The sequence below is a fragment of the Arachis hypogaea genome, chromosome 6 (genome assembly GCF_003086295.3).
Source record: "Arachis hypogaea cultivar Tifrunner chromosome 6, arahy.Tifrunner.gnm2.J5K5, whole genome shotgun sequence".
NCBI lineage: Eukaryota > Viridiplantae > Streptophyta > Magnoliopsida > Fabales > Fabaceae > Arachis > Arachis hypogaea.
This window is the reverse complement of record NC_092041.1, coordinates 2,945,699-2,960,431: the sequence shown is the minus strand read 5'-3', so window position 1 is coordinate 2,960,431 and position 14,733 is coordinate 2,945,699. Positions and strand designations below refer to the sequence as shown.

The following is a 14,733-nucleotide window of genomic DNA, read 5'->3' as shown; positions in this document are numbered from 1 at the left end:
TTGCATGATTTATTTTGTTAATTTTTATATTAATATTTTAGTACAATGTATTACAAAACGTACTCAATTTTATTAATATTATTTATTTAAAGAAAATTTAGATCAAAATTAATATTATTTATAAAAAAATGCTTTATTCAGTTAATTATACAACTCATGTTAAAAGATATGACGATGGTAGCAAGAAGAGATACAAAGCTGTGATGTGCCAATGAGAGTTTTATAAAAAGAATATTCTTATAAAATCGATGTCTTAAGGTATTCGATCTATTATATATGTCCAATTTCTCTAACCTTTCAAGAAAATTTTGGCAATTCTTCAATCATTTTCTATCTAATCTAATATATGTTGGTAGTAAAACAAAAAGATTGGTATGGATATGAAAACAATATTTCATTCAACCGGAGTTTCTGTGTTTGCCTTCTTAATCTTTCTCTCAGTGTTCTTGGATTCTTCCTTGATTGTTTCTACTGCACCTAATGACCTACCACAAGGTAAAATCCATTCTCACTATATTCTTATATTTGTATTTTATATTAAGTAATGATGTATTTTTTATATTTTTAAATTAGATTAGACTATTTAACATTGATAATATATTAAACAAAATTATTAAAAGATGATATTTTTAGTAAAAAAAAAATATCTTTTTATATTTAACCAAATTTTGTTACTAAAACTTTTAACCCACTAATATTAAAAGAAAAAAAAAAGTCAGCTAATTTAGTGGCTGACCAAATAAAAAAATATTCTCACATGACATTTTTTCCTTTGTCCTAAGGGTATAACACACTTTAAAATTTGACATTATACCTTATATAAGCTGTCATTCTGAATTGGCAGTGGAATGTGCTTTGAATTTCACGACATACCCGTTGGTGGCATCGTTTGGTGAGTGTTGGAATGTCCAAGAGAATATAAGCAGCTGGACCGCAGATGGCTTCCCGGCCACCATGTGTTGCCGCAATGCCCTCACAGCTTTGTCGGAGGCACTGGCCTTGCATAATCACAGCCTACATGGACCACTCTTCGTTTCCCCGCGTCAATGGCAGAACTGCAGCACCTTATTCTACTCCCAATATAAGATGCCAGCACACTCGTGTGGCTTTGACGCGTTGTTCATGGACAAGGAAATCTACCATTGCTCCAACTTGGCTATGCAAGATGTTGCATCCATGCCGCAGTACCAAGATACCTTGAACCAATGCTCACACTTCGATCAACCGTTTGTTGAGGCATGTCCGGATTGTACCACTGCAATATTGAGCCTGAGAGACGCTTTGAACGGAGGCAACGGAGATGGCGCAGACAGAGCCGTATGCGGGGTGGCAGCTCTTGTTGCTGTTATGGGTGGCAAACAAAATGACCCATCTCTCGCTGACAAATTCTTACGCTGCTTGCCACCGATTTCGGTCAAAAAATCAAGTAACTTAACAAATTAAATACCAACCTCTAACTTTAGATCAAATTGAATTAATTAATTATTAACTTGGTATGAAGTGTTGATTATTACTTTAATTTGTGTCAGAATATTCGGCAAGTCTAGTGTTAATAAGCGTGCCAGTAGTGGTGGTAGTATTGTTGTTGATAGCTCTACTGGTAAAGTATACACACAAGAAGAAGAAGCAGCCATTGAGGCCATTTCAATTGAAGGAGATAACATCATGGGCAGGACTATACTGCTTCACGAAACAAGAAATCGAAAAGGCAATGAATTACGGGGATGAGAAGATATGCCTAGGACGCGGAAGTGCCGGGCAGGTTTACAGAGGCGTTCTCCCCAGCGGTCAGCTTGTTGCCATCAAGCATTTGACCAAGAGCAGCCCTTCTGATTCATTCACTCGGGAGATTCAAGGCCTTTCTAGACTTCGCCATCCCAACCTTGTTTGTCTTTTTGGTTGTTGCATTGAAGGTGACGAGAAATATTTAGTTTATGAATTTTGTGCTAACGGAAATCTAGCTCAACATCTACTAAGTAAGTCATCTATTCTCGTCTATCTAGCTAGCTCCTTTAACTTTATCTTCAGTGTGATAAAAAAATAAACCATAACATTGGTTATTCAGAAAAAGACTGCCATTTGAATTGGGAAACAAGAGTGAAAATTTTGAGGGATTGTTCATATGCACTAAAGTATCTCCACCATCATATAGAAGGCTGCGTTGTCCATAGAGATATAAAGGTATGTACCTTGATTAATTCAATCACTATGTATTTATATATAAATATATGTTGTTTAATTTATTTTTAATGTATATTTTGTATTTTGACCGTAAATTTATAATATTATCCTACATATTCTAACAAATTTGATGCTTGCATGTTTTCAGCTGACAAACATACTTCTGACGGAGGAATACCAAGCGAAACTGTCGGATTTCGGATTGGCAAGGATGATGGGGGTAGAAGAGAGCAAGGTATTCACAGACATTAGAGGGACAATAGGGTACATGGATCCTGAGTACATGAGCAATGCGAAGCTAACCTGTGCAAGTGACGTGTACAGTTTTGGGATTGTGGCTTTACAAATCCTTTCAGGACAGAAAGTGATAGAGATGGATCTTGATGCAAGAGACCAGCTGACCAGAAAGGCTCGAGATGTAAGTATGGGAAAGCGTCCGCTGAGGGATTTTGAGGACCCGAGGCTAGGAGGCGAGGTTAACAAGGCGAACTTCGAATCTATATTGCACATAGCGGTTCTGTGTGTTGCAAAACACGGCAAGAGTCGTCCAACCATTGAAGTTATCTTTGACGAGCTCGACGCCGTCTATAAGGACACCTGTTTACGCATCTCCGCCGCAAAGCAAGACAATAATAAGCGCCCGCCATCTTCGTCAACTCCATCCACCAGCTCAAGCTCCAAGTCCCCCAAACAGATCTCTGTTTGATCCATGTCAACAAAACAAACATGGACTATATATAAGGTTGCAGCTTGCAACTCTATCTATGCAGCGATGGAGTGGTGTGGTGTGAATGCTATATATGTGTCTCTCCATCTTGAAATGCTCCCAATACTCCCATTAAAGGTGCTCTGTTCTGGCGAACAAGCTATATACTCCTGCGCCTCCAATGGTAATTCATATAGCGCCCCTACTGCAGCTAAACGGGACCGATAGATCCAATACACTCCTCAAAAGGACTCAATTGAGTTCATTAGGTCTTCCTCTTATGCAAATACACCCAAAACAAAACATAACAACAATGCTGCAGACCTATGGTAGCAAATCTCTTTTGTACTTTTATTATGAAAATATTGTACTACTAGACTATTGAAATGAATAATTCGGAAACCGATTAATAGAACTTACTTTATTTCTCAATTAATCGGCGACGTTCTTTTCTCTTCTTCTTTCAACTCGCTCGTGATCATTCTAAAGAGTAAAAACTTGAGTTTTCCCTGAAAGGCATCATGTGCCTTTTAAGGGTATTCTTCAATGGTATTCCGTCGGAATCAAAACCTGTTTATAAACAAATCATATGCTTTTATAGCTACTATACCAATGATATTCTTATTGTTGCTATCTAAATTAAATAAAGGATTAAGTACAATTTTAGTTCTTAAGCTATAGATTGAAAAATTTTCATTTCCAAACATTTTTTTATACACAAAATCATTCCTAATATTTAACTTGTTTTTAAAATCGTTGTTTAATATTTTTGATAAAAATACCATCCTCTTTCCTTTCACTCACCATCATCAGTTCCCAAATTCACGGCCCTCCTCTCCTTCTTCCTTGACTTCTTCCAATTTACTATCCTCCTCTCCCCAGTCTCATCTGACTTCGCCGGTCGCACCTCCCTCTCTCTCCTTGCCATCCCAACTTCCCGCCTCTCCTCCGCCCACGCCTCTCCCCCTTCGCCATCCCATTTTGATCATGCCCAAAAATGAAAAAAATGGGAAAAGAAAGAAGCTTGACCTCGAGAATTTTTCAACGACAGCAAAGGTGTAAATCAGTCTGATGGAGCTTTCCCAAACTGTTTGCTTGGACTTAGCAGAGGAGTTATCGAACCAGAAGGTCGAAGAATTCTCAAGAGAATAGGGGCGGGGTTGCGGGCAAGGGCATCGGCGCCGGAGTAGGAAGGTGGCCTGGAGGTGGTGAAGGAGTTATCGTTGAGGATCTCTCCCTCCTCAAGTTCTTCGTTTTCGTTATTAGGGTTTACGGTGATTTGGTCGTCAGTGATGCTTGATTTCTAGGTATCTTTAACCACCATCTTGTTCTTCAACTGAAGTTGATACAAACTTGCTCTTGGATTCTCTCTTCTCTCTCTATAATGTATCTCTCTCAATTTCTGCTCTTCGTTCTGTCTTATGTTTGCATTGTATGTGTGACCCGTTGTATGCGTTGTGTGTGTTTCCGGTTTCTCCCATCTCCGCCGTTGCCGTCCGTCTCTATTGCAGTTGTTTGGCTATTAAATTGAACTGAATTCTCTCTTTATTGTGTTAATTTGTTAAGATGCTTGATTAATTTGTTTATTTGCTTAATTAATTTACTTGAGTTTTAAAATGACAGTAGTTATATAGTTGTTGTTGTTGTTAGAGCTTGAGAAAATCTGGCAAATATGAAGAGTGATAGAGGAGGTGAAGAGGGAAAAAGACCGTGACAAAGAGAAAGAGAAACTAATAAGGATATTTTTGTCTGAAAGATAATTTTAAATCTAAAGTCAATGTTAGGGATGATTTCGAACTCACAAAAAGGGATTTATATATTAAGGACTAAAAATATACTTAACTCTTAAGTGAATATTTGTCGTCTAAATACAAAATAAATAATACAGGATAAAGTTAATAGTTATACATTTTCTATTTGTTTTGGTTTGATCTCATCTCTAAACTTTTAAATCATAAAAATTTTGATATATATTGTTTTATAAAATTATTAAATAGTTATATCTCTAACATATTTAACTTGTGTGTATGTGTAATCATTTTAAACACTAATAATACATAAATCCATGAAAACGGATTAATTCATTATTTTTCTTTAATTTTCACATCTATAATATTTTTGCGAAAATACAAAATGATTACACAAAATTAGATGTTATATATTTGTTCATCTTTATACACATTGTAATTATTAAAATAATCAAATTTATTGTAATAAAATAAATAAATATTTTATAAATGTATAATCAAATTTTCTTACAATAGTATAATATTTTGTTTTATTATAGAACTAGTTATTGCCATCTTTATCGTATATATATTGTTCTGTTAAGGATACTCTCCGAACTATAACTCGTCGTTACAGTGTGGTGAATACTTCCAAGCTTCCTAGACATCATATATGTGAAATCTTCGGAACTTGAGCCTAGTCGTGAAACCTGCAAAAAGGAGTTCGACGCTCAAATCAATAATATATCTCTTAAAGTGAAAACATAACTAAAAATGTTAGGATTGTGATTTGTTTTTCTAAATATGTCCCTTTTAATTGTATTAGTGCTATTATTTATCGTTGTTTAAAATGAATGGCCTTTCACCACCATCCCCGAATTTCGAGGCGAGTCCGAGAGGGTTGGAGGCAGCTTTTCATACTGGGCCGTTTGTTTATTTGAAAATATTTTGAATGCGTATCCGAGGTATAACCGTATCTCTCCGAGTTATGAGAGTTAAAGAACACAGCCCCCAAAACTTGACTTGCTGGATCTGTATCCTGTCGTTAGGCTTTACTCCTGGTGTTATACCTCGGATTAATCCTTATCCTTTGAGCTCCCAAGTTCAACGCGCGTCACTTCGGTAGGCATGGGCAAACTTGGTTTTTCTATATTTTTAGAATACAAAAAGTGTGATGGGTGTAATAATGTTTTTGGCGGCTACTTCGAGAAAATTACCGCCACACTAACTGAACAGTTTTAAAATCTAACTGTTGAGTAGTAGGAGAAGGTGTGATGGGGTTTATTGGATTTCTTTATTACTTGTTGTGCTTTGAAAAATGACATTGGCTATCTACTGCATCTTAGTGTGAAGCAGAAAAAGACATGACTTCTAAAAGTTAGTAGTTCTTGTCTTTTGACTTTGTTTCTTTCAGTAATGGCTAGGGATAAGGTGGTAAAATTTAAAAAGGAGGATATCTATTGTTGGGTTCACGTTGACGTGAAGCATCACGCTTTAACCTTCAACAATGTTGAGTTGTAGCATGGACTCAATTCTTTGAAATTGATAAAGGTTGGTGCTGCTATCGGTGTAGAGTTGCTCCCTTGTAGCAGCGAGGAGAGAGTCTGCGAGAGAAGAGGAGATTGGATGTACTTTTACCTGTACTTTTCGTGTTTGATAGAATTAAATTTGAAATTTTCATTTTTAGATTTTGAGTGTAGTGTCTTAACTCAGTTGAACTGTGCACTCTTACAGCTTCACCCAAATGCATGGGCTTTTCTGTGGGCCTTTCAATGCCTAATGGATTTTCTTGATGGATTTTCTTGATTTCCCACCTTTACTAAATATCTTTTTCTCTTTATTTCAATCTAAGGGTGATCGAAAAGGTGTTTGAATTAACCTCAGTAGCTATCCTGGTCGTTCGCTATTTATTTTGTATAAATCTTCGTTTAAAGATTTTAAAGTTATGTTTGTAAAGTTCAGTCATGAGAGACCGAATACCCCTTCTTTTTAGACGATGAGTTCGGTGAAAATTTTTTCCTTTACTGATGTCCAGAGCCAATGCAAATATTGGAAGCCACTGGGAGGAATGAAGATGAAAAATTATTTTTGGATTTCTTGATAGATTGCTTTGCAGCATGTAATTTGTTGTCGATTTCTGAAATGGTAAAAGTTGAATCAGATAAAGAGGCACTAGGGGTATATATAGATACGTGAATGGTTTTAGGGAGTTTATGCTACTGTAACGTGTTTTTGATGTGTATTTTGTTGTGTTGTAGGTGGAAGAGTTCCGAACTTGACAACTTCTTAGCTGTAGTCTTTCTTAAGCCAGAAAAAGAAAGGTGAAAAAGATGGTGGTGTTTCGGGTATGGAGAAAGAGGTTGGCGCTGACGGTGCTCAGTCAAGTGTTCGCCCTGTTCATCAAGTGAAACGAAAATATTGACTCAGAGAGGTCTTTAGAGATTTTTTCTGAGAAGGAGTTAGATGTGGGGACTGGGGATCAATTTGTTTTTGAAAAGCAAAAGAAATTACACGGTTTTGTTGATAGAGTTGGACCACAGTCTCTGTAGAGTGAACAATTTCTCGTGGCGGAGCTTTCTGATAAGTTTTCTCAACATGCTAGTGATGTTAGGATGCTAAAGAGAGTTGGAAGGGAGGGTATTGGAAAGTACATGCAGGTAGTTTTCTTTTTCTTTTGTTTATTTGTTGTTTGCTTTTTACTCAGTCTGATGCGATTCTTTGTTTATAGGTAGTTGTGTCGAGGTTGTTGTGTATAAGTCAGACCACCGAGCTGCTAGGTGCCGACGATAAAGGTGTGTCAGAAAAGATAAAAAACTTGGAAAAGTCTATGAAGGAGAAAGAAGATGTTATCATAGATGTCACTGCTAAGATGAAAAAGCAGATCTGATATTAGTATATTGATTTTCAAGTTTGGTGAGTTATACCTTACTTAGGTCATCCATTGGAGTACGTCGGTTGGAGATGTTGTCTCGAGGGTCGAGTTCAGCCAAGGTCAGAATGTCCTCTGTATTATAGACAGAGTTGACCCATCAAATGGTTTTTGTTGGCAGTGGCTTCAATTTTAGGCCTGTATTGTAGCATTGTTGTGCATCCTTATGGTCGGTGTGTACAGTTTTAACGATGTTATCCTGCACATATTACTTTACACACAAGTGAACAGTAGAAATAATAGCTCCAAAAGAATTAAGGGATGGTCGTCCCAGAATAACATTATAGGGACTGACGCAGTCAACTACTAAAAATTGGATATCTAGGGTTTTTGAGCATGGGTGCTCCCTAGTATCGTTCATAGCCATACATAACCTATTATGGATACTCTTTTCCTAAAGAAGGCTACCAATTCTCCAATTGAAGGTTGCAGAGATTTTTCCCTAAGTTACATCTTTTTAAAAGTTGAATAGAATAATACATCAGCACTGCTTCCTAGATCAAGTAAGACCTTTCTGACTGTCAGGTCTCCCATGTTTATCAAGATTACGACAGGATCGTCTATAGTTTGGCTGATCTGTTGTTGGGCTTGTTGTTTCTTTTTTAATCCTGCTACTGATGTATTTATCTAGCAACCACTGTCTTGTAAGTCTTTATAATAATTCTTTGACTACTATACATTCATCGGTGGTGTGGCAAAACTTTTGATGGAATGCACAGTGCTTGCTTTTGTCCACATATTTTTTATCTTGAGAACTTTCTGCTTTGTTGGGTGGTTTTATGATCTTAGCAAGAAGAATTTCCTTTATTATGTATTCTCTTTTTGTGTTGAACTTTGTGTACCAATTGAACCTTGGCGTCAATTTGAAAGTTTTCTTCTGTTCTCACATCTGACTTGATCTTCCATGTATGTCCTCTTCTCTTCGGGGCGTTTGTTTCTTGGCTTTTCTGGCTTATATCAGCTCTTCGATTTCTATTTGTTCCGAGACTTTATCCCTGAACTCGATTAATATTTTAGGTTTAATGACTGCAATAGTCTCCTGAAATCTTCCCGGACGTAATCCGCTTTTTAGCGCATGCAGGTGTACGTCTAAATTGAGGTCAGGGATTTTCATTGCGACTTTGAAAAATATTGTCATGTAGTCTTTTAGGTTTTCATGTTGTCCTTATTTGATGGTACTACGAAAATTAGAGTCATGGACGTAAATCTTCGAGGCTGCGAAATGGTTGACAAAAAGGTCAGCGAACTCATCAAAGGTAGAAATTGAACCTGCATGGAGACTAGAAAACCATAGTAAAGCAACTTCGTCCAAAAGGGTCAGAAAAGAACAACATAAGATGGGGTCAGAAGTGCCATTTAAAAACATCATAGATTCAAATTTAGTGAAGTGGATTTTGGGGTCACCGAAACCTTTACAGGGTTTTAATGTGGTCAGGAGTGTTAAGTTCTTTGGTATTTGGAAGTTCATTATTTATGCGGAGAAAGGATTTGTCCTTTTCTTTGTAGATTTCGGGGGAGTAACCTCTGTTGCCTTTATTTGTTCCAGATTGATGTTCGTCCTCCAGGTTTTCCTTGCTCGTATTCTTTTTGTCATCATCGTCCCTATCTCCACATGTTCTTCCTGCTAGAAGTTCTGGCATCTTTTTCACTTTCGCCTGAAGAATTGCATTCATGGCTATCAATTCAACATGAGTAGGAAGGGGTGGTGGTGACAAGTCATCAGCCATGCTCAGAATTCTACAAGAAAAGGGAGATAGAACAAGCAAAAGAAAAAGAATTATGGGGTAACATTAGAATTTGTCCCCATGGTGGGTGCCAAATGTTCTATCAAGGATACTCTCCGAGCTATAACTTGTCGCTACTGTGTGGTGAATGCTTTCGAGCTTCCAGGATAGCAGAGATGTGAGATCCTCGGAGCCTGAGCTTGGTCGTAGAACCTGCAAAAAGAACTCTAACGCTCAAGTCAATAATATATCTCTTAAAGTGGAAGCAGAACTAAAAATGTTAGGATTGTGATTTATTTTTCTGAATCTGTCCCTTTTAGTCGTATAGCGTTGCTATTTATCGTTGTTTAAAGTGAACGGCCTTTCACCACTATCTCCGAGTTTCAAGGCGAGTTTGAGAGGGTTGGAGGCAATTTTTTACATTGGGTTGTTTGTTTATTTGAAAATATTTTGAATGCATATCCGAGGTATAATCGTATCTCTCTCTCTGAGACACAAAAGTTTCCATAAAGACCACTTTGAATGGAGATCCAACTATGAATTTTTTTTTTTTTTTTTTGCAGAGATGGAGATGGGGTAAAACTTTTCCAAAGCAGGTCCAGGAACCCGAGCAAAGATCCCGCCCCATTCTCGCTAATCCCCAAAATTTATAAATTTACGTAATTATCTTTCATAGTTTATTTTTCATATATGTTTTCTTAGTAATTTCACATACTATATATATATATATATATATATATATATATATATATATATATATATATATATATATATATATATATATATATATATATGGATATCCCTAGTGGCTAGCGTTGTCCATACTCCATTCAATCTATCTGCAGCCACTCCCTCGTCACTCTCCCTTCTCACCACACCGTCACCCTTCACCATGCCGTCACCCCTCACCGCACCGTTCTCTCTGTTCGCAATGTTCTTTCTCCTCTTCGAGGTCCGTCTATTCTCTTTTCCACAACTCCGCCGTTATGTCCATTTTCTTTTTTGTTGTCGCATTTTTCACTTCATTCATTGCTCTGTGCTCCACCTCACCATTGCGTCTCTCCACCGCGTCAGTTCGAAAAAATTACCGTCTGTCGTTTAGCATTTTTATATAAAATTTTGTTGTTTTTATTAGGGGTGTGCATGGGCCGGGTGAAACCGGGTTTGATGTGACTCAAACTCGACTCGAAATATATACCAGGCCTATTTATTAGACTTGAACCCGGTTCTAGACTCGATGAAACCTATACACTTTCGGGTCACGATTATACCGGGTAAAAATCGGGTAAAAACCGGGCCGTTACATTACATTATCTTGATACCTTCTTATAAGCTAGCACGTGAAAATATCCAAATTTCCAATGCTCCAACTATTATTTGACATGGTAAAATTTACTTAGAAAAATATAACAAGAACCAACTCCTCTAAAATTAAAGTATAACCATAATCAATACTAATATTGTATAATGACACCAAATATTTAAATCAATACAAATAACACAATATTATGCATTAGTCTAAAATCTTATGTATTTTAAACATAAAACATTAACTTATAGTCTTATAATAACTAATAACACAAAATATTAAGGTTTACAATACTTAAATTCCACATAAGAATAGCCATCATCCATCACTAATAATACAAAATATTAATTGTGTATGATGACCGGACCACCAGGCCGACTTCGGGCGACCCAAGCCATAGCTCGGATCCGACCCAAAATAATGATAGGGTCTATTTTTGAGACCCTTATCCGACCTTAGACCTAATGAAATTACACCAAATTAACTCCTAAAATACTCGAGACCGAACGAGTCTTAGAACCGAATCATGCACACCCTTAATTTTTATATATAATAAATACTTACAACTCTACTCTTATAATAATTGATCATCAGTCAGAATTATTAAAAAATAAACTCCACAAAAAATGAAGCTTATAAAAAATAAAGATGAGAAAACAATATTCTCTCACAGCAAAATTAAAAATAGAAACGAAAAATAAATCTAAGAAGGAAAACAAAAAGCAAGGAGGCATTCTCTGCTTCTGCTATGCTCCATTGTCATTCTTAGAATTAGGAGTGTAAACAAATTGGATAAATCCAGTATAATCCAAATAGTTTTACCCGAATTAAATGAGCACAGTTTAATTGGAATAAATTACTAATATTAATTTCAAATGGACACTCCTACGTTAATTCATTTGCTAAATTTAAAGCTTATCTTTTACATTTTTTCAGTTTTTTTTTTTTTTTAAAGAAAGAAACAAGAAAACTTTTTATTCGTTTGTTTCGGTAAACTCACCCATTGGTTTCTCTGAGCACATAAGGTCACATTGTTTGACGCGGCAAAGGGGGGTAACAATGCAAACACTACTATAAAGGATTTATATTGTTTTGTGATGTGATGTCGTTGTTGGTATCGTGATGTTCAATAATGTTGATCGATCATGTTTCCAGTGATTAAGAGTTTTAATTACTTCTGAGTTTCTATATTTTTATTAAATTTTTATAATTATAAAAAATATTAAAATTAATAAAATATTTAGACAAATGTTATATATATTCATTTTGTTTAATAGAATATTTTGTTAATTATAACGTTTTTGTCATCATAAAATTTAATTTTAAAATTTAATATAGTATAAAAATTTAATTGATAAAAAAATACAAAGACTTAATTAAAAATTTAATAAAATTATAGAGACTAATAAAATAATTAAATTTAAAAAAATTGATGTAGAATTAGGATAAGTAGAATTTAAAAAATATTGGTCTCTTAAGAATTTTTGGAAAAAGTGATAGATTTAAATTTATGATAAAATATTAAATAAATTTTAAATCATTTCCATAAAATACTAGACTTATAAATTCATAAAAAAGGTAAAAAAAATATAAAAATATTATGTATATATAAAGATAATCACAAAACCAGTTATCATATTTTATTAAATTTATTTTTAAAATATATTTTATATTTTAACACTTATTTTATATAAGTAATTAATTTAGTGATTGACATGTAACATAGTTGTTAAATATAAATGTAACTAAGTTTTTTTTTATCAAAGATAGGAGACTCGAATCCGCAACTTCTTAAATGAGTATGGGGAGATTATGCCATTTGAGCTATTACTCATTGGTAAAATAACATGTAAGTTATTCATTCTGATGTGTCATATTCTAATTCAATGCTTATTTTAATATATTTGTTATATATTTATTAAAATATGAATTTAAAAATTTTCTTATATTAACTAAATTCTAAACTAAAATATTAATGTGACAAATTAAAAATAGAAACACGAATTAGTGTCACCGTAAAAATTTCAATTTAAAAAGTTTATCGTGTCAAGAAGATAATTTAAAAATTTATTCTATACAATTTGATTTAGAATTATATGAAAAAAAAGAAGAAATTAAAACACTTTATATCTTAATTTTTAAAAATTAATGTAGCTAGTTTGTAATTTTTTTATGAAGGTCTGGATTTTTATTTAATTTTTGTTAGAAATTAAAGAATTTGTGTGAAAAATAAAAAAGTAATATATAACATTATTTTTTAAATATTTTATTAAATTTTCAACAAATTTTAATGACTTGAAATCAATTTCTTATTTTTTATTTTATTAGATAAATTAGTCATTTAATAAATTTTATTAAAAATTTAAAATAAATAAATACCCATTAGAATATAACACATAAAAAAATAACTTATATATTATTTTAGAGAAGATTTATCTATAAAATTTGATAATAACATAATATTAAAATTCATTTGTAATTGTGAAGTTAATAGTTATTTTAATTATCAAATTAATATAAAGATGACTAATCTTATATTTTGTCATAACCTGCTTATTTCTCTTTTTATTTAATATTTACATAAATATCACAAAAAATTTAAAGATTAATTAATTTTTTGTCTCTAAAAACTTACAAGTTGAACACAAAGTTTTTGGCACATCTGCTTGTCCTACTACTACAAAAAAATGATATCTTAGAACGAAGAGTTCCATGTTACATTGTGATCCTTGCAATCTCCGCTGAATACATGGGAGCAACTACCTTGTCCGCTTTCTGAGCTCCCTTTACTCCTCAAATACCTCCGTTCCGATCCGATCCGGCAGCTTTAATGGCGTCGTCACAGTCACAGCGGAGAGTATGCAAGAAAGAGAGCCACTTGCTCAAACTGGTTCACCCTGGAGGCTTCGTAGAGCTTCACAGCAAGCCAGTTAGAGCTTCTGACGTCATGAGCCGGAACCCTAGACACTGTGTTACCCGCCCCGACATCTTCCGCTTCCCTTGGATCGTAGTCAGCCCCCAGTCCATCCTCACTCCCGGCAACGTCTTCTTCATCGTCCCTTGCCGCACTATCCGAAATCTCATGAAGAAACACAATGCGGCAGGTAGCTTTACCACCACCAACATGCTTCATTCTTGTATCAGTGACGAAGGAGTTTCTCCTTCTAAGGGACTACTACTGAACCGCCGCGATCATCATCACCACCTCTCTGATCCTGAGTTAAAGCCCTGCCTCAGGAAGAAGGAAAATCACAATAATGCTACCAGATCCCGAAATCTTAAAGTAAGATTTGCCTCCACTCATCATCATGACCTCGACGACCTTGACCTCAACCACGCAACCTCATTCACATCACAACTTTCTCAATCTTATTAGGCGCGCCAAACAAAGTTAGTTAATAAATAAAATCCTAGAGCAATCGGGGACTGTATCATAAAAAGATTAGTGGAACTTGACCATGTGCATAGATAATTATGATCTGTTAAATATGAATATATTTATGAGGAGTGCGATAAAAGTGCTGGCCTCCTAGATTTTCTCTATTTTATATATATAATAAGAATATCTTGATTGGTGTCCTCACTTCAAACATATAGCCCAGAGGATGAGGAATTCTTACATGATCATCTTCTTAATCTCACACCACTGCCTTTTTAACCGCGATTTGTCAAATAATAAATGGAAGCTAAGGAAGATAAATATTCCTCTAATTGCAGTCATTTCCTTTGATTTCTTTCTCTTCCAATGTAAAATGAATGGTTACAAAGAATTGCAGCGTGAGTTCTATGTCAGGTTAGACTTGCCTTCCTGAATTTTCTCTGATTGCTTTTCATCAATTGAAATATGGACTGAAGTCTCAGTGTGGTTTGATCCAACCAAACATTCTGAATGTTATGTATGTCCATCTATCTATAACGGAAGAGTTTCTTGAATTCATTGAAGGATATTTAGCTGTCAAGTGTTATGAGTGTTTCAGATGAGAATTCCAATGTTTAATGACTAATCACAGTTCACAGAGAAGATTAAAGAAGATTATATTCATAAAGCAAGTCAATGATAGTTGATAGATTCAATAATAATTCTCCTTGGGAATCAGGATGCTACATATATACTAAACAAATACATTACAGATTTGGTTTAAGGAATAATTTGTCAA

The 14,733-nt window shown here is 34.7% G+C and overlaps 1 protein-coding gene across 1 annotated transcript; it reads left to right on the top strand.

The window, feature by feature from the left end:
- The first annotated feature begins 823 nt into the window (after nucleotides 1-823).
- LOC112698026 (probable serine/threonine-protein kinase PBL28) lies at nucleotides 824-4,444 on the top strand. Its single transcript, XM_029298795.2, has 4 exons — nucleotides 824-1,426; nucleotides 1,530-1,976; nucleotides 2,066-2,181; nucleotides 2,330-4,444. The coding sequence occupies exons 1-4, from the start codon at nucleotides 955-957 to the stop codon at nucleotides 2,885-2,887; spliced, it is 1,593 nt and encodes a 530-aa protein (XP_029154628.1). The 5' UTR covers nucleotides 824-954; the 3' UTR covers nucleotides 2,888-4,444.
- Nucleotides 4,445-14,733: the final 10,289 nt, after the last annotated feature.

Bases quoted from the DNA above. Each gene is read 5' to 3' on its own strand.
- LOC112698026 (XM_029298795.2), top strand. From the start codon at position 955: ATGTGTTGCCGCAATGCCCTCACAGCTTTGTCGGAGGCACTGGCCTTG. The intron at 1,427-1,529 runs GTAACTTAACAA...AATTTGTGTCAG, and splicing joins GATTTCGGTCAAAAAATCAA to AATATTCGGCAAGTCTAGTG. The intron at 2,182-2,329 runs GTATGTACCTTG...GCATGTTTTCAG, and splicing joins TTGTCCATAGAGATATAAAG to CTGACAAACATACTTCTGAC.